Source organism: Sceloporus occidentalis, unplaced genomic scaffold (assembly GCF_023333645.1).
Source record: "Sceloporus occidentalis isolate IW3139 unplaced genomic scaffold, rSceOcc1.0.p SCAF_20, whole genome shotgun sequence".
NCBI classification, from domain to species: domain Eukaryota; kingdom Metazoa; phylum Chordata; class Lepidosauria; order Squamata; family Phrynosomatidae; genus Sceloporus; species Sceloporus occidentalis.
The window spans coordinates 11,722,593-11,742,867 of record NW_028317000.1 but is presented as its reverse complement, the minus strand read 5'-3'; the positions used below and the strand labels follow the sequence as shown (position 1 = coordinate 11,742,867).

General features: G+C 43.4%; 1 protein-coding gene across 1 annotated transcript; it reads right to left on the bottom strand.

Annotated features, from left to right (window-relative positions):
* Positions 1-714: 714 nt before the first annotated feature.
* LOC149302015 (transforming growth factor beta-2 proprotein-like) lies at positions 715-16,419 on the bottom strand. Its single transcript, XM_089483608.1, has 7 exons — positions 16,038-16,419; positions 14,502-14,665; positions 11,672-11,804; positions 9,968-10,078; positions 9,698-9,863; positions 4,893-5,046; positions 715-1,843 (listed from the first exon to the last, which is right to left on the bottom strand). The coding sequence occupies exons 1-7, from the start codon at positions 16,417-16,419 to the stop codon at positions 1,685-1,687; spliced, it is 1,269 nt and encodes a 422-aa protein (XP_089339734.1). The 3' UTR covers positions 715-1,684.
* Positions 16,420-20,275: the final 3,856 nt, after the last annotated feature.

Sequence of the window (20,275 nt, the reverse complement as noted above, 5' to 3'; positions counted from 1 at the left end):
ACATTCCCAAATAAAAGCTAAAAATGCTCCTAGAAATATAAATGCATGCTTCTTAGGCACACTCAGAGTGGAGGACATTTTGGAATTCCCAAAAAGCTTCAAACAGAGAGTTTGCAAGAAGCTTGGGCAGGTAAAGAAAAGAGAGAGAGAGAGAGATCACACATTCCCTCTGGAGAAAGAGCACATAATGCTCATATAATGGACTGACCAATCCAGGTTAAAGAGGAAAATAAAATGAGAGCTTGTAAACCTGAGACAGGGAAATGCAAAGGTTGAACCAGTTACTTATGATTGAAAGGAAATGGGAAGAAAGGAATAGACAGGGACAGAAAAGGGGACTTCTTCACGTTGACTTTGCATTGGCGGCACATGACCCTTTGATGAGGAGAGTATTGGTGAGAACGGTGGAAATGGAGGAGATGTCCTGGAAAAGGAGAACATCTGGTCCCTCTGTCCTGAGGATCAGCAATAGATGGGAAACCATTTCCAACCCTCATGTGTATACAACAGCAACAACAAGAAGCCAAAACCCCCAGGCTACTGAAATCAAGGAAGCTTGGAGTAAAACAGGGCTAGATTTGTTCATAAAAGATCTTTGGTGGTCTGGTACTGAAAACAAATTCCTGAGCTGAGCACATCTTTAAAAGCAATGGCTACATCTGACTTCTTAAGTCGCTTTGTTTTGCACACAACTGGAATGGCTACTAAGGAAGATCAAGGAAGAAAGTGCAAAGGGAGGCTCACTGCTCAACATAAAGAAAACAAAAATAATGACCACAGAAGATCTACACAAATGCAACCTAGAACACGAGGAAATTGAAATAGTAAACGAGTTCCCATATCTTGGAATAAAGATTGATCAGAATAGGGACTGCAGGGCAGCTATGAAAGAACCAGAAGAGTTCCCAAAGAGTAAAGATATACAACTGAGCACAAAAGTTAGAATCACACAAGCCATTGTATTCCCTCTTGCCATGTACGGATGCGAGAGCTGGACAGTGAAGAAAGCGGATGGGAAGAGAATCCATTCGTTGGAGACGTGATGCTGGAGAAGAGTGCTGAGGATCCCATAGACAGCCAAAAAGACACACAAATAGTCCTAGAACGGATGGAGCCAGAAAGCCAGGATGATAAAGTCGAGGCTATCGTACTTTGGCCACATCATAAGAAGGAATGCCTCATTGGAAAAGACAATATTGCTAGGAAAGGTGGAGGGAAGGAGAAAGAGGAAGGCTACCTGTGAGATGGATGGACTCTATTAAGGAGGCCATGGGTATAAATTTATAGGATCTAAGTAGTAGGGGAGGATAGAGAGTCTGGAGATGTCTCATCCATAGGGTCACCATGACTTGAGAGTGATTCGAAGGTGGTTAACAATAACCACAAATAACTGTGTAGTACAAGAGAGACCAAAGACAAAGCCTCACCAGTTGCTTTCATCTTATCTGGGCAAATGTAAGGTGAGGACATTCATTTGTGACCTGAGCCAGAGCATAAGGAGTGGTCTTTCACTGGTTGGTAGAAGCACAAAAGGAAGAAGAGGAGGTTCTCCCTGGAAGGCTGGGTCAGAATAAATATGGTGGAACTGGGTGGGGGAGATATTGGGTCAAGGTAGAATACCTTGGTGGCCCCGGAAAATTGTTGGAGAAGTGTCTCAGGATCCCATAGTAACATACACTCATTCTTAACGGCACCGACAAGACTTGACAACCATATTGCTGAGTTGTTGCACTTTGGGCAAGCGACCGACATAGTAGAGGATGGTCAAGGGCTCCAACTCATGAGGGACGCAGCAAGGAGCAGCCGAGGCTTCTGGATTCAGCTTGTTGTACAAAGGAAGCACCTGGGAGAAAAGGTTGAAGAAAGAAACAGTGGAGAAGATCAATTGACCGCTCCTCTCACTTGTTGAAACACTTGATCTCTGCTGGGTTCCCTGTGTCTGGCTCTTATGCCTTAAGCACTTATGGGACCCCCTTAAACATTTATGGGATCCCACCTCTCTATTTCTAGGGCCAAGCCTACCATTAGGTTAGGGCTGGGCATAATTTTAATTTTGCTAGTTGTTTATGTCACAACTATTAAAATGTCATTCAGTGATATATTCAGTGAATTATGATTTATGGGTAACATTTGTAATGCATCTGAGGAAGCAGACTGAAACCTACGGAAGCTTATGCTGCCAATTTCTTTCTTTCAGTTAGTCCACAAGGTACTACAAGGTCTCTCCACATACTGATTCTACAGACTAACATGGCTATAGCTTTACAGTAGTACAAAAAAGATTACTAAGGATTCTGTATGGTATGGTATAAGAGAAGGTCAATGCAGGGGTGACACCATGAGTTACTGCAGCGTGTGACGCTAATCCTAGTGACACTACGAAGGGGAGAAACCATCTAAGGTGTCCCCTTCAGACATTCCTCCCTCCTTAGAAAAAGATGAAGCATCTGAAGCATGATGCACTTCTTGGCCACTGGAGGGCATGTGAGGATCGCAAAGCTATTTACTGAGCTTGCTTTCCCCCCCCCCCCCCCATACCTTTCCGAATGGGCTCAACGCATCTACCACCTTGGCCAGCTAACAGACTTGCTGCCATTACACCCACTCCAACACCCCGAGTTCCACAGTCTTCCTGGCTATGAGGGAAAGCCAGTTACATAACTCATAAGGGAACTCTTAACCACTGATAACCATTGTGACATTAAAGGCTTTCATGGTCAGCATCCATAGTTTTTTGTGGGTTTTTCGGGCTATGTGGCCATGTTTGTTCCTGACGTTTCGCCAGCATCTGTGACTGCCATCTTCTCTGAAGATGCTAGCCACAAATGCTGGTGAAATGTCAGGAGTAAACTATTCTAGAACATGGCCACATAGCCCGAAAACCCACAAAAAGCTATTGATAATCATTGATACCTAGGGATGGGAGCAGAGTAGGAGTGGGAATGTCCAATGGACTTACCCACGCAGACGAAACCATGCCTGACAACTCTCTAGTATGATCAAATCCAGTGGCATCCTCACCCCTGGTGTCACTGGTGTGTGTACTGGGGCTGCTGGGGGCATGCTGGGCCCTTTGCTTTACTGCAGCGGTGGATATCTCCTCACGAGGAGGCCTTTATCACTGCCACAACCTCAGAGGAGCACAGCAAGAGGAGTGTCAGCCCTCTTCTGGGGTGTCTCCCAGTGTGGACTGCACCTCCTGCACCTTCAGTGATGCCACTGGTCAGATGCACCAACGTCACACTCTCAAGCCACCTCTGCAGCACAAAAGGGAACCATATCCCAGTAGGGGTGGATCAATTCATTCTTTCTGATCGACTCAAAGGTGCTTGTGCAATCTACCAACTCCTCATCACAGGAGAACTTGGCAATGTAATCCATATCTATTAAGCTGAGGCTGACCATACCACCGACTGAGTGTACCACATTAGGATGGTACCGGCAATACAAATCAAGGCCTCTTGACCCACAAACCAGGGAAATTTTTCTCAGAAACCAATTCCTCAGGCTGAAGGTGCTGGAGCACAAAAAGCCCTCTCCTGATTCAACCTGAGGCAGGATGGAAGGTGAGATTGACTCTCCTTCTTAGGTAGGTAAGGATAACTTAGGGCCCAAACAGACAGGCCAGAATAAAGCTGCTTCGGGTCATTTTGGAGGTATGCTGTTTAAATGACACACACATCTTAAGAGGCCAGAAGCTGCACTTTAGTCCTTAGGACTGGAGCATGACTTTGGCGTGGCTTCCAGCCTCCTAGGATGCCTGCAGCGTTTAAACAGCATACCTCCAAAGTGACCCGAACCAGCTTTATTTTGGCCTGTCTGTTCGGGCCCTTAGAGATCAGAAACCCAATAAGTGAAGCATGAGGGAGAAGCTAGACTCAGCATTAAGGTTTACCTCCTCACACTGCAGGACAATGTGCAAATCCCACGACACTTTTAAAAAAGTCAAACAAACATAAGCAGCACTTCCCTCCATTTACTCGAGGCTCACTGATACAACATGGACCTTTTGGGGTACACAAATATTGAAACCCGCTGGTCTAAAGACTTTAAACTTCACAAAGTGAAGGATTTTCCTTCTTTCTTTCTCTTATGCTTATGTTATATCATAAAGCACCATGCATGGTGTTAATATTAATTTTTTATCCACTTTGTCACTACTACAGATGGAGAATGGGAGCAGCAGTGACTCCAAATTAAAAGAAACAAGAGAAAGTAGGAACATACTGGAGGGAAAACATACTACTCTGAAACCATCCAAGAATTGTTATCTTGCAGAACTTGGAAAAGTTAGGTTTTTCAGATGACAAGTTCCAGAATGCCGGCTGAGAGATTTTGGTATTATCCAAAAAAGGTAATTTTCCAAGCTCTCTGTGTTGCACTTTTGCAGTCACCCTGTCCAAGGCCCTTATCACACGAGCAAAATTTGAAGTTATCCCAGGGTCAAGGTGAAGGCAATGCAGGGACAATCATGGGGTTTCAATCAGGAGCCATCTTAAACACAATTGGGAGTCATTTCAGGGTCATTCCGGGGTTAAGTAAATCCTCTTCCCCCCGAATTTACCTAGCCCTGGAATGACTCCCAATTGTGTTTAAGATGGCTCCTGATTGCGTTTGGCATCGTGTGATAAACAAACTTGAAACCCAATGATTACCCCTGCATTGCCTTCACATTGCCTTCACACTGACCCTGGGATAACTTCAAATTTTGCTCATGTGATAAGGGCCCTAGTAATGTATTGCTAGGAGTCCCGGTGGTCCCACAGTTCTCCATGTTGATACAGAGCACTGTGAGACCATCAGGACCCATAGCAATACATTACTAGAACAGTCTGACTGCAAGTTGGGACAGAGAGATACAGTCCCCTGGGATGGCATGGGCCCACTCTCACCATGTTGTACTGTGTGTCAGTGCTCCATACATAACGGCAGCTTCCAGCACAAAAATTGGCCTTGTAACCTTTGGGCTGGTGGATCCACTTCCATTTCAGATCTTTGCGGAAATCAATGTAGAGGGTGCGGAGGCAGCAGCCCTGATCTGTACTCCTGGAAGAAGGTGGAGTTGTGGGCAGGGAGTAAGGAGAAAAAAACATAAGTATAAAAGCAGCAAATTCACACCATATTAACCAATGGGACTAACAGCTACAGGAGGCGGCACCGGCTGAACAAAAATAGCTGAGATATATAAATGAGGCTGGTGTCCTGTACTTAGAATAATAGAAACATAGCGTTGGAAGGAAGCAATGACTTGGAAAAAGGCCAAAGGCTTGGAACGGTTGTTGAAGAAAGCCAAAGCAGAAAGTGCAAAGGCAGGCTTACAACTGAACATTAAATAAGAAAACAAAAATAAATACCTCTGTTGATTTACAGAACTTTAAAGTAGATGATGAAGACACTGAAATAGTGAAAGAGTTTCCATAGCTCAGCTCAGTAAATCAGAATGGAGACTACACTCAAGAAATCAAAAGAAGAGTAAGTTTAGGAACGGCAGCTATGAAGGAACTAGACAAGATCCTGAAGTGTAAAGATGTATCACTGAATACTAAAGTCAGGATTGTCCATGTCATCATATTTCAAGTTTCTACGTATGGTTGTGAAAGCTGGACAGTAAAAAAAAAAAATCTAATAAACTCATTTGAAATGTAGTGCTGGAGGACTACAGGGAACTGCTAAAAAGACAAATAAATGGGCCCGAGAGCAAATTAGAACGGATCTCTCTATAGACAAGATGACTAAATTGATGAATAAATTTGGCCAAGATGACTAAAGTGACCATATTATGAGAAGACATGACTCACTAGAAAAGACAATAATGCTAGGTAAGATTGAGGGTAGTAGGAAAAGAGAAAAACTGAATACCAGATGGAGATAATCATGGAGCAAGCTTGTTTTCTGCTGCTCCAGGGAGCAGGACCTGGAACAATGGATGCAAGCTACAGGAAAAGAGATTCCAGCTCAACATTAGAAGGAACGTCCTGACAATAAGGGCTGTTTGACAGTGGAACAAACTCCCTCGGAGTGTAGTGGAATCTCCTTCCTTGAAGGTCTTTAAACAGAGGCTGGATGGCCATCTGTCTGGTATGCTATGATTGAGAGTTCCTGCATGGCAGAATGGGGTTGGACTAGATGGCCCTTGTGGTCTCTTCCAACTCTATGATTCTATGCAAGCCACAGTGGCCCTGAGTCTGCAATACCTGAGCAGGGCTGTTGAGGATAGAGTGACTTATAGAATCATAGAATTGTAAAGTTGGAAGAGACCGCAAGGGCCATCCAGTCCAACCCCATTCTGCCATGCAGGAACTTTCAATCAAAGCATCCTCGACAGATGGACATCCAGCCTCTGTTTAAATACCTCCAAGGAAGGAGACACCCACTCTACTTGGAGGGTCATTCATAGGGACTCCATAAGTCAAAGTTGACTTGAAGGCAGCTAACAAAAACAATTATTCCAACATGTAAAGGATTCATAAATATGTATGAAAAGGCAGAATCCAGAAGCACTCTGCTAATTGTGTCTCTCCAAGACTAAGAGCAACCACTGGACAGCAAAAAGGATGGCCATTCTGGTCTCAACCCCTGGCCAGAGCAGAGCTTTAAAAGTTGCTACCTTTGTTCTACAATGACCACTGGATACAGGCTTTTGGTTCATTGATCAAGGACAATAATGTTTCCAACCTATGGTCTAGAAAAGGAGCAGTTGTGGGGAGCTTGCTTTCCTCTAGCATACCTCTCTGCTGCAGAGAAATTGCCCTAGGCTGGTGTTGCTTAAGGGAAGCACACTCTGCTGGTGTGTATCCATAATTTTTTATTGTGTTTTAATCATTGCAATCTGGTGGAAGCTTCCCTGGACAATCATTCAATCAAAATCTAGTGTAAGAGCCTTATTGCATTATTAAACAAACTTGGGAAGCAAATGAAAAGGTAGGTCTTTTAATTTCTCTCTCTTCACAATGTTGTTCTCTTTCGTAAAACCATGGGACAGGGTCGTAAAAGTGTCCCATTTGCCAAATTGAAATAATCCATTTGGCAAAAATGAGGCTTTTACAATGCTCTCTCATGCTTTAACAACCTGAAGAGAACAAGAATCATGTAGAGGGAGGGGGGAACAGTCATGTCTTTTCTTTGCCTCCCAAGTTTGTTTAATACACTTCTTTCTCCACATTCGCTGGGGTTAGGGGCACAGCAACCCCATGAATGTGGAAAACTCGCAAATAACAAAAACACTATGTTTTTACCTAAGAGAACCCCTCTCTAGGAATTTCTAGGTCCTCCAGTGCAACTCTGTGGTTAACATCTGCCAGATATTGACCATAGAACTGCGCTGGAGGAGCTACAAAGGCCCAGTGGAGTGTTCTCTCAAGGAATCTCTAGGTCCTTCAGTGTGACTTTTGGTTAAAGTTGACCACAGAGTTGTGCTGGAGGACCTAAATATTCTTAGCGAGAACATGCAGTGGGTCCTTGTTATTCGCTGGGGCTTGGTTCCAGGATCCCCCATAGATAACAAAATCTGTGGATGTTCAAATCCCATTAAATATAATATCATAACAAAGTGGTGTCCCCTGTAAAATGCAAAATCAGGGTTTGCTATTTGGAATTTATACTTTTTAAAATATATTCAAGCCATGGATGCTTGAACCCGTGGATAATAAATCCGTGGATAAGAAGGGCCAACTGTAGTCATAAAATCCGTGAATAATCAAATCCGCAAAAGCCAAAACTGCAAATGTGGAGGGATGAGTGTAATACGATAAGGCTCTACATCTCAGGGATGATGATGACGATGATATCAAAGCAGTGGCAGGGATGAGAATGAAACAAATGGGTGTGATAATGAGGTTTAACAGAGATGCAGAAGCACTTGGCAGCAGCATGGGAGTGCTCAAGAAGGGTCAGCAGTCACAACCAAAAGTTCTCAGGCAGTAGTGATGTGAGAGTGCTCATAAAATTTAGCAGAAATATAGGGTACTTGTAAGGTTTAGCAGCAGCATAGGATTGCTCTTCAGGGCTAGCAGTGGCATGGGAGAGGTTTTAAGATTTATTAAGTGCTGGCAGAGAAGTGCTCAAAGAAGTTTGCAGTGGCACAGGACTACCCAAAAGCATTAGAAGTAACACAGGCGTGCTTGTGAGGTTTGTTTAGCAATGAGATGGAAGGAAGTGACTTTCTCTTAGCACAACATGCAATTACTGGCTTTTTCTTTTTGCAAGGAGTTAGGCATGATCAAAAATGGGATGAAGAGGTTTTTTTGGCATGTATAAATTTATATGCATTTGGGCTGTTGTGCTATTAGGAAAAAGCCGGTGTGGCGTAGTGGTTTGAGTGTTGGACTACAACTCTGGAGTCCAGGGTTCGATTCCCCGCTTGGCCATGAAACCCATTGGGTGACCGTGGGTGAGTCACACATTCTCAGCCTCAGGGGAAGGCAATGGCAAACCTCCCCGGAATAAATCCTGCCAAGAAATCACTGTGATATGTTTGCCTTAGGGTCGACATAAATCAGAAATGACTTGAAGGCACACAACACACAGACACACAAAACAAAATGGTATTCCTAAAGGAGAAGACAGCTGCAAGAAGCAGACCAAAAGTACCCAAGAGGGTCTCCTAACATACAACAGGTCCAAACACAATCTCTGCATTCAGAGTTTGTACAATCTTGCCAATAAAAGTAGACATATTATCATTGTACCCAGTTTGCTAAGTCTTGATAGTCTTCAAAGACTGTTCAATTGACAATATGTTATATTGACTATTGTACCAGGAGAAATCCCAGTTTATAGTTCCTGTGATTAAAGGTAGGAATTGCTGCACTTTCTAGCAGCCAATGCAGGTTGCTCTGTCAGTGCCTGCATTCCCTCCTTACAGTCTGTGCAACTTCCCGAAATAAGGTGTTAGGATGACATCCCAGGATGAATTGGGGAAATGAGACACAGCTAGGGGAGAGGACTTGTAGGAGCTATGTTGACCCTCTCCTCCTATTGGGCCATTCTAGATCCCCAGATCAATGAACATTTTGAAGTATCTTTCAGAAGCATGCATAAGCATGCATAGATACCCTGTAAGATATTTTAGAATGTAAGGTGAGAAGAGCCATGATGAAAGGCCTATCTAGTTCCTTTGTTTCCATGATCTTACAATAACCAACCTGAGGACCGAGAAAGAAGCCTACAAGAGAGAGGTGAGAATTATCTCAACCTCTTACTCATGTTCCCGAGATATACTCAGGCACACTGCCTCTGGTCCTGGAAGTGACCTATAGCCATTATGACCAGTAGCTATGGATAGTCTTATCCTCTCTGGATTTGTCTAATGCACTTTCAAGTATGTCCAGTGTGTCAACTGTATATTTTGTAGCAGCACATTCCAAAGTTTAACATGAAACATTATCCCTTGGAGAGTGATGGAGTCTCCATCTTTGGAGGTTTTTAAACAGAGGCTGGATGGCCATCTGTCGGAGATGCTTTGACTGTGCCTTCCTGCATGGCAGAATGGGGTTGAACTGGATGGCCCTTAGGGTCTCTTCCAACTCTATGATATCCTCTGTATTAAGACACCCTTCCTTTTGTCTGCCCCACAGTTCCCCAGTATTTATCTTCATCCATGGGTGGTCCTGAAAGACCACCCTTTTCCTGCATATCATACATATATTATACACATATACATCAGACAAACTTCTTTGTACAGGCTGTGCTTCCTTACCTGGAGCATCTGGGGGTGTTGGCTGCCCTGCGACGTCGGCCCTTTGGGGAAGGCTCCAGCCGATGTGGGGGCAGCAGGGTGAGAATAAGATGGGGATCTTTGCCACTGAGATCTGGGGGCCGTGCACGTCCTTTCCATGCCTCTTTGATGAGTTCATCATCCAGACCTGTGAGGAGAGAAGGCAGTTTTGAGAGATCCTTATGGAGAAAGGGAGGATAGGAGGGTTGAAATCTCCTCCCCATGTCCTCTCATGCACACCTGCCTTCATACCTGCAAAGCGCGCTTCCAGTTCCTCGCTGTGGTTGGGGTTAATGGTGTTTCCAGTAGCCACGAAAGTGCAGCAGGGGCAGTGCACCCCCAGTTTAAGGCCCAGGTTTCTCTCTGGCGAAGAGGACAAAATGTGGAGAATGATTACAATAGAAAATTCTGATTTCTCAGTCATGAAGGCAAGAATGCAAACAGCACCTCGCACCTTCCAGAGGTGTTGGACTACAGCTCCTATAGCTAAAATATTCATCAGAGTAAGTGCAGAGTATGAAATATCAGAGTAGGCTGCAAAAGTTGGTCCAGATCGTGCAAGCATTTATGTGTTTAGTTTTTTGTGGGTTTTTCAGGCTATGTGGCCATGTTCCAGAAGAGTTTATTCCTGACGTTTCACCAGCATTTCTCTGAAGATGCCAGTCACAGATGCTGGCAAAAGGTCAGGAATAAACTTTTCTAGAACATTGCCACAGAGCCCTAAAAACCCACAAAAAACTATGGATGTTGGCCACGAAAGACCTCGACTTCACATTTATGTGTGTGCCAGCATGGCATAGTGGTTTGAGTGTTGGACTGTGACTCTGGAGACCAGGGTTCAATTCCCTACTCTGCTATGAAACCCACTGGGTGACTTTGGGCAAGTCACACTCTCTAATGCTCAGGGGAAAGCAATGGCAAACCTGCACTGAACAAATCCTGCCAAGGAAATCTCACAATAGGGTAGCCATAAGTCAGAAATGACTTGAAGGCACACAACAATGAACAACGAATGGGTGTTAGAGGCAAGAGGTACTGTAGAGAATTTAAAATTTGATATGTTTCCCCTTATATGCATCCCTTCCTTTAAAGAACTCGGGTATTCCATGGTACAGGCACATCCCCTATAACAGGCAGCACTAGGACCCTATTCAGACATTGTCTTTTTTTTAGCAGAACTATCCAATTAATCTCACTAACACATTTTGTTGTACAGGCTTTTTCTTTTTTATCGTAACCACATCTCTGCATGTTCTGTTGCTCACACATGTCAGCACCATGAATAACGATGGAGTTGATGGCGCAAATGTATTTGAAGCATGTTCAAGGCATGCAGAGGTTTATCCCAGGTCTATTCACATCGGTTATTCACACAGCTGAGAATGCAAATCTTTTAGGAAAACTCGGGGAAAAACTTGATATCGATTATCCTGGGTTGAGTGGGATTTTTGGCCAACTAATCAAGTGCATTCAAAATGCATGTAAATGACAAAGAGTCAACCCATTTGCTACCGAGATTATTTTCTCAGTCTAAGGGCCTTTACAGACAGGCCAAAACAAAGCTGCTTCAGGTCACTTTGGAGGTATGCTGTTTAAATGATGCATGCATCCTAAGAGGCCATAAACTGGGCCAAAGCTGTGGTCCAGTCCTTAGGACTGGAGCGTGGCTTTGGTGTGGCTTCTGGCCTCTTAGGACGCATGCAACATCTAAACAGCATACCTCCAAAGTGACCCAAAGCAGCATTATTTTGGCATGTCTGTATGAGCCCAAAATAACCCCCAGGACGCCTAAGGCAGGAGGAGAAGGCAGCAAATATGCCTAAAATTTACCATCAGGTTGCCCAAATGTCAGAAAAATCAGGTCAAATATGGTAACCCATGAAGCCCGTGAACATAAACCGTGCCTGTTGAAGAACCACCACTTGCTACAACTGGTTGGGAGAGAAGGACCCTCACCTCTCCTGTCCAACCACTGGCTGACGGTCTCTGTAACGTCAAAGGAGACCCATTCGGCCCGGTCAGTCGGGCGTAATGTCCGGCTCTCCACGTAGCGCTGGGTCGGTGCTGAGGGTTCCCTTGCCTGGACCACCTGGGGAGAGTTTGGTTGTTGTTATAGCAGGGGTGTTTAAAATGTATACAGTCAGCTTTCCATACCTACCAATTCAACCATTCACAGACTGAAAGTTTTTTGTTTTTTTTTAATGTATAAATTCCAAAGAGCAAACCTTGATTTTGGCTTTTTATATAAGGGACACCATTTTACTCTCCATTGTATTTAATAGGACTTGAGCATCCATGGATTTTGGTATCGACCAGGGATCCTGGAACCAAGCCCTAGTGGATACCAAGGGCCCACTCTACTGTGCCTTTGCTCATACACTACCCAAAGTTGTTTCCAAAATCAAGACAAAACAAATATGACAAACCTGTTTTTTGAAAAACAGTGGCTTAATTCATTAGTATAGACTGCATAGGTTGAAACCAGCTGGGACTAGATTTATACAGCCAAACAGAAAAGCTCAGCTACTACTAACCACAGCCTTCCAGAAATTAAGATTAACAATCTTTATTTATTTTAAGCAGAAGCTCTTGTGACAACAACAAATTAAGAAAACTCTGGAACCCAAAAGGTGGAGTGGCTGAATCTCCAGATATAGTGAGCCTGAGGAAGAGAAGGACTCAGGAAAAAGCCAGATTGAAATGACAAGACAGGACTTTCTGTCTAAATGCTAGGAAGAAGTAGGAATGTCATTTTTTACTAAATGTCTTCCCAACGAGAGCAACAAGTAATTTCAGCAATTTTCTCTCCACCTCAAGAAAACGTTAAAAAAACCACGCCGTTTTCAAAGGCTGTCTGCAATTCAGGACTTGTTCTGTGCCAAATTTGCAAGTGGCTGTTTTACACAGAAAACAGAAAATAACATTCCAATGCGGAAATATTAAATCCTAAGGAGAAAATCTAGTTGACTATGCAAAACAACCATCTGTCAATTTCATGCAGAACAAACCTTCAATTACATCATTTTCTGAATTGCTATGTCTTCATTGAAATATTATTTTCCATGCTAAAAATGCTGATTCCTGCACAGAAAATGCTATTCTCTGCGCCAAACTGCCATGTGCAAAGTTTGTGCAGAATAAGTCCCCCAAGATTCTCCAGACTTTCATCACAAACAATTTTTCCTGTATTTTCCCCAATGTTTTTAAATATTCTTTCCATTCCTAGGAAGAACTTCCTGGTGACAATTGCTGTTTGATAATGGCAGTGGCAGCTTTTGAAAGTGGTAGCCTCACCTTCACTGGAGATTTTTAGCCAAAGGTTGGTTGGCCATTTATCTAGTATTAATTTACTGTGGATTTTCTGTACTACCAGTGAGTTGGACTAAATAACTCTTGGGAATCTCTTCCAATTTTACCTGTCTTTGATTCTTTGTTGAGGAAAGCCATGCCTGATGAATTTCTGTTTCATATGCAGCCGGCTTTAAAAGCACTAGACATTTCTTTCTCTAAGACATTTTGGACCCAAAGAAACACAACGATGGCAGGGAGCTGATCTGATGGTCTTTGGGTTCCCTCCAGTTCTACTATTCTTTGATTATATACAAGTACAGTTGGCCCTCCTTATCCACAGATTTTTTATACATGGATTCAAGCATCCATGGCTTGAAAATATTTTTAAAAAGGATAAATTTCAAGTATCAAACCTTGATTTTCCCATTTTATATAAGGGGCACCATTTTGCTATACCATTGCATTTAATGGGACTTGAGCATACACGGATTTTGTTATTCACAGGGGATCTTGGAACTAAACTCCAGCATAACTACTTGTACTTGATTATATGCAAGTATTATTATATACAAAGGTTATATAAAAGTTATTATATAAGGATTATATACAAGTAACTACTTGTACTAAGAAAGACTATTGCCAAGGAAGAAGAAGAGGAGCGGTACTCCAGTACTGTCTAGTCAGAGTAGTTACAGTTTCCTAACATATCCAGGCAGAGGATCTATCCCATCCCTAGACAATAGTGCAGTTAGAACATTTTAGACTAGATTTAACCATCGTATGGGATGCTAGTAAAGTGTAGACCTTTACTTTAAGGTAAGCCTGCCTGATGGTAGCGGCACAGGTCTCCTATTTCCCCTGCTGAATAGTATCTTGGACTCCTTCCCCCAAAATCATGCCCTGTTGGCATATCCCCACCTACCTGATCCTTTTACGGCTCATTCCCACTACCTTTTAAACCGGATCCTGATTTGGTTCGAACCGGTTTAAACGACCCTGATTCCCACTTCATCCGAATCACTGAAGCGATTCCAAAAGGGGGGCCATGCTCCAGACCCATTTAAACCGTGTCTTTTTGACGCTGATTTTTTCCCCCACTTCTTTTTCTATAAATCAATTCCATGCAAGTGTGAACCACAAGCGGATCGGAATCGATTCCAATTTCCCCTTCAGTCGGCTGGAACCGAATCATGTTGTATCGATTCATTTGTGAATGGGAACTATAAGTGGGTTATGTTGATTCGATTCCATGCCAGAAAATGCGATCAGGGCAAATGTAGTGGGAACCACAACTCAATGTCGAATCGATCCGTCGGTTTGGATCGGGGACCAATTTATCTGTAAGTGGGAATGTGGCCTTAATGGGCAAATCCAGGGTTAGAACCTGAACTGGGTCCTCCACCAAAAGGCTGCAACTCCTTGCTAAAGTGAGCCAAGGAGAAGATGGGCAGCAAATGGTAGCTGGGAATCCGAAAATGGAAGAAGTGATTCTAACCTGATAGAGCTCCACGCGTTGCTCCGTGGCTCTTGCCCGGGGATTGGGGACTCTGTAGACACGAAGTTCAGCTTGAATGAGGCTACTGAGGTTGGGTTCAGCTCCAGAGACATCAAATCGCAGGAGGCAGAAGAAGGGGCTGGTTTGGGTGCTGGTGATGGAGTCTGCAAAGCAGAAGAGAAGAGTATAAGGCATTAGAGGAGGCTGGGACGAAAACAACATGATGTCTTGGAAAGGAGGACTATAGCTCCCATTCACTATAAGTAGTTCTGGAAGTTGCAGTCCAATAAAGTAATTTTTTTTAACTCCGCTGTTGATTTATTGTCATGTGGGCTGTCCACTGATAACAAATATGCAGCGGCTGCGCATGTCTCCAGTTTTCTGATATGCTCACATGCAGTTTTTAGATCATTTCAGTTTTGAGGAATATAACCCATTGCATCACACAAAGCCCTTCCTCGTCTGATAAACTCTCTGCAGCCAAACATGTGAAGTCTCCATAGGAAAACAAGCAGGCCCTTCATACCTGTAGCTCACTATTTTTATTTATTTACTTATTTATTTCATTTTTATGCTGCCTTTCTCCCAAAAACTGCTTGGTGTGATAATGGAGAGCTTCGTAGAGGTCAATAGGCACCTGTGAACTCCACTCCACTTCTATTTATGTTTTGTATACTAAGAACTGAAGAAGAGTCCAGTTGGGTAAGACGACTGTTTACAGTGATGGCCTGCTAAATGTTTCCTGAAACTTAGCAAGGAGATTGTGGCAATGAAACTTGTATGGCATATTGCCTCTGACTATGGAAGTCCCACTTACCTCTTATGTAGCTAGCAATTCCTGATTATATCAGAGTTTGGAAAGTGACTATATGAAAAAAGAATAGATATGGTTGTTGCTCTGTATCCACGGATTCAAGCATCCATAGCATGAAAAATATTCAATAAATAAATAAATTCTTTAAAAGCCAACCTTGATTTTGCCATTTTATATACAGGCACCATGTTACTACACCATCATATCTAATGGGACTTGAGCACCCACGGATTTTGGTAACCATAGAGGGTTCTGGACCCAAACCCCAGCAGATACTAAGGGCCTAATGTATATATTTCCACCCTCTGAATTCCATGCCCAGTCCTGGTTGCTTCTCTTTATATACTTTCTAGGACTTTCCTTTCGTTTAACAATATGCACCCAATCCTTCAAGACACTCCTAGGCTGCATCTGCACCACAGAAACAATCCCCTTTGACACCACTTGAACTGCCACGGCTCAGTGCTATGGAAATGTGAGAATTCTATGATTCTGTGACTCTAAATCTGAGAATTATAGTTTGACCTCTGGTGCCTCTACAAATTCCAGTCCCCAGAAATGCCATAGCCTTGAGCTGTGGCAGTTAAAAGTGGTTTCAACCCAGATTATTTCTAGAGTGCGGATGCAGCCTAACTGGGGTTGTTGTTCTTTGATTCTGACCCTTTGGCCATTCCGGCAGCCCAGTGTCCAGCTACCTCATTGCCCTTTTAAATGCCCCTTACTGTCAGCATGCCCAGGGGGCAACATGTCCACACGCCGCACTTCCTTGGCGTAGTACTCCTCTTCCTCGCTGCTGCTGGAGCTGCGGCCGCCACAGACCACCCGCTCTCGCGAAAGCTCCTTTGTGCTGTTGTATAGTAACATCACCTCAGGCGGTGGCTGGTCAGGAACTCCTTCTTCTTCCTCTGGAGGTGCCACCAGTTGCAGTTTGCTAAGGATTTGCCCTCGTACGGCCTGTACCCGCCGTGCCCGGGCCACCTCTAGGTCCAGGGTTTGGCAAGTGGAGAGTGCCACAGCCATGCCACCAAGGCCTAGAATCAGTGGCACCACCAGAAGCACAAAGAAGAGCATGTTTGAGGGTACCGGGTTCTTCCAGAAAGCCATACTAGAAAAGGACGCTCCTCTGATACCTTGCTTTGAGGCTGGCAGAAAGTTGCACCTCTTTTCTATCTGTTCTTTGGCAGGCGTAGGAATCCAGCTGTTAGGGATAAGCAAATGTCCAGAGTCTCTATCCCCGGGCCGGGATATGTTTAAAAGAGTCTGGTGTTATTCTGATTTATCCATAAATAAGTCCATAAATCTGATGCACTGCAGCAGTTGCAAGACTCACTTGCTGGGACTTTTCCTGCCATGCTCCATCATGCAACCAGAGCAAGCAAAGCGCTGTCTGGTGTTTTCTCCCTCCATCCTCTCAGGAAACTGGGACTGGGATCTTCTGAAAGAGAAAGAGGCTCTCCTTCCCCCACATTCACCCCTCCCCAGCCTTCCCACACGTCCTCCACCCCTTTCCTGCCACAAGCTTTGGTTCCACAGAGTGAGCATTGATCCGCACTCTCACCACACAGGAGCATTGCAAAGAGGCTGGACCAAGGCGCACTGGCATCTCCAGAGTATGGCTTGCTCTGCCTCAAGCCACCTCTCCTTCTTCTACCTCCCTCTCACTTTCACACGGTTCCTCTCTGGCTTTGGCATCATGTGCCTGCCTTGTTATGTACGGATTCACGGAAATGGGAGCGAACATTGAACATCTCCTTTTGCCAAGCTAATTCTTGTTGTTCTTGTGTGCCTTCGAGTCCTTTCCGATTTACGGCAACCCTAAGGGAGAACCTATCCTGGGGTTTTTCTTGGCAAGTTTCTTCAGAGGGTGTCGAAGGCTTTCACGGCTGGCATCCATAGTTTTTTGTGCTTTTTTGGACTATGAGACCATGTTCTAGAAGAGCTTATTCCTGACATTTCACCAGCATCTGTTTCGATGCATCGTCTCTGAAGGGCCAGCCACAGATGCTGGTGAAACGTCAGGAAGAAACTCTTCCAAAACATGGCCACATATCCCGAAAAACCCACAAAAAATGTTTCTTCAGAGAGGTTTGCCATTGCCATCCTCTGGGGCTGAGAGAGTGTGACTTGCCCAAGGTCACTCAATGGGTCTATATTGTCAAGCCAGAACTTGAACCCTAGTCTCCAAAGTCATAGACTAATGCTCAAACCACTACATCACACTGCCTCTCCTATGCCATGCTGGCTCTCTATAGATAGATAGGTAGATAGATAGATAGATAGATAGATAGATAGATAGATATAGGCTCCATACAGACAGGCCAAACTAAAGCTGCTTCAGGTCTCTTTGAAAGTATGGCCTGTTACAGACTGCCAAAATAAAGCTGCTTCGGGTCTCTTTGGAGGTATGCTGTTTAAATGATGCATGCATCCTAAGAATCCGGAAACTGCACCAAAACTGCACTCCAGTGCTTAGGAATGAGGTGTGGCTTTGGCGCGACCTCCGGACTCTTAGGACCCATGCATCATTTAAATAGCATACCTCCAAAGAGACCCGAAGCAGCTTTATTTTGGCAGTCTGTAACAGGCCTATGCTGTTTAAATGACACACACATCTTAAGAGGCCAGAAGCTGCGCCAAAGCAGCGCTCCCGTCCTTAAGACTGGATCATGGCTTTGGCACAGTTTCCAGATTCTTAGGACGCATGCATCATTTAAATAGCATACCTCCAAAGAGACCCGAAGCAGCTTTATTCTGGCAGTCTGTAACAGGCCTGTATGAGGCCATAAATTTGCAAAGAAAAAAAAAAGGGTGCCTCTGGATAGCCAGTCAACCCAGGATTTTCCCCCCACTTTCAGAACTTACATCCTCCTTTCACACCCAAATCTAATCATCATCATCATCATCATCATCATCCTGCTTCTCCAAACAGCCAGGAAGAATTCCCAAATGTCGTCTATTCTGAGCGTGACAAAGAAGCGTGGGTTCACATTTATATGAGTGTTTTTAGCTTTTACAGTTGGCTCTCCATATCCACAGATATTTTTTTAACCTACAGATTTAACCATCCACAGCTTGAAAATATTTTTAAAATATATAAGTTCCAAAAATTAAACCTTGATTTTACCATTTTATATAAGGCCGGGGCACCATTTTACTATGCCATTGTATGTAATGAGACTTGAGCATCCATGGATTTTGGTATCCACAGGCGGACATGCAACCAAACCCCAGCAGATACCAAGGGCTCACTGTATTTTATAACGTTGTCTATTTTTCTTGAACGTCCTGCGTTTTATCGTGCCTTGTCCTCCTTTGTGGTTAGGACATCTGGTCACTCTGCTTTTGAGAATGTGCAGAGTGCAATCTCCATTGCTATAAAAGTAACCTCACAGCATGGCTTCTGATTTCAAGTTTTGGGAACATTTTTCTCTGTCTCTCAGTTAATTCGAACAAATAAGCTGGACTGCAACTTCCAGAACAGTGACCATAATGGCTAAGGATTCTAGGAGTTGTAATCCAGAAAGTAACTTTTCTAAGCTCACAATTACTTTCCTTCTCACTATCAGGGCAGACAGTTCGGTAATAACACTGCTAAGAAGCCAATTCAGAAATAGCCTGCATAAATTGTAAGCTGCTTTGAGGTTTGGGGAAAAGCTAAGGTGGGTGCAAATAATGTTATCATCATCATCATCATCAATTGCATCTGAAGAAGTAGACCAAGGCTGCATCTGCACTGCAGAAATAATTCAGTTTGATACCACTTGAACTGCCATTTCTCAATACAGTACTATGGAATTCTTGGAACTGTGGTTTGTTGTGGCACCAGAACTCCCTGACAGATAATGCTAAATATCGCACAAAGTTACAGTTTGTTGCACCATGGCAGTTAAAATGGGGTCAAGCTGGATTATTTCTGCAATGTGCATGCAGACCAAATCTACAAATGCTTACGCTACAACTTCTTTCACTCAAAGATGCTACCTTTGCATCGTCATCTCAGATCCCTATAGTAGACCCACTATATACGACATATACAGTATGTCCATTGGTTCAATGGGCTTATTTTACTTGGGAATAACAACTGAATATTGCTAATATTCAATGTGCACATTGCATAGATTAGCCCCATATTAAGGGATATAGTGCTATCTAGTGGTGAAGGCTGGGGCTGTATATTTCTGGCACGAAATTTTGGAGACTACTAGTTCAGATCAGTGCGACAAGTATCTATGTATATATACCTGGTGTGGTATCTCATGTTGTCACACAGACAACCATTGATTTCTGTCTCCTCCCATCCCACACCATACAGAATCCTAAGTCATTCATATATATACTCTGTGTGTGTGTGTGTGTGTGTATTGTACTACCGTTACTCATAAATCGTGATTCCCATATACCACTGAATGTCGTGGTAGTAGCTGGGACATAAACATAAACCACTAGCAAAATTAAAATGATACCTTGAAATCGCAGTGTCATATGCCCAGCATAAATGTATTTACAGGTACATAGTTTCAGGTATATATAAAATTAAATTTTATTTTCTAAACTCCACATTTAAATCTGTTACCAGGAAACCATGTGCATCTATGGAGGGATGCGTGACAGGAAAGATACATTTGTTTGAACCTTGCAATCTGTTTTAATCTCTTTATGTATATTTTCTAAATAAAAGATAATAGTAATAATAATTAAATTTTGAAATTTGAAAAATTATATATCTATATCTCTATCTCTATCTATCTATCTATCTATCTATCTATAGAGAGAGAGATGGGGGTCTCTCCTCCCAATGACCTCATTGGTTCTAGGACCCTCCGTGGAAAGCAAAATCCATGGATGCTCAAGTCCCATTAAAGACAATAGTGTAGCAAAACGGTGTCCCTTATATAAAATGGAAAATCAAGGTTTGTTATTTGGAATTTAAAGTTTTGGGGGAATAATATCAAACCATGTA

What these genes read in the sequence shown, in the direction of transcription:
- LOC149302015 (XM_089483608.1), bottom strand. Translation starts at nt 16,419, where the DNA reads ATGGCTTTCTGGAAGAACCCGGTACCCTCAAACATGCTCTTCTTTGTG. An exon ending in GCCCCCTGGGCATGCTGACA is followed by an intron (nt 14,666 to 16,037) that starts GTAAGGGGCATT and finishes TCTGCTTTGCAG; the next exon opens with ACTCCATCACCAGCACCCAA. An exon ending in AACGCGTGGAGCTCTATCAG is followed by an intron (nt 11,805 to 14,501) that starts GTTAGAATCACT and finishes AACTCTCCCCAG; the next exon opens with GTGGTCCAGGCAAGGGAACC.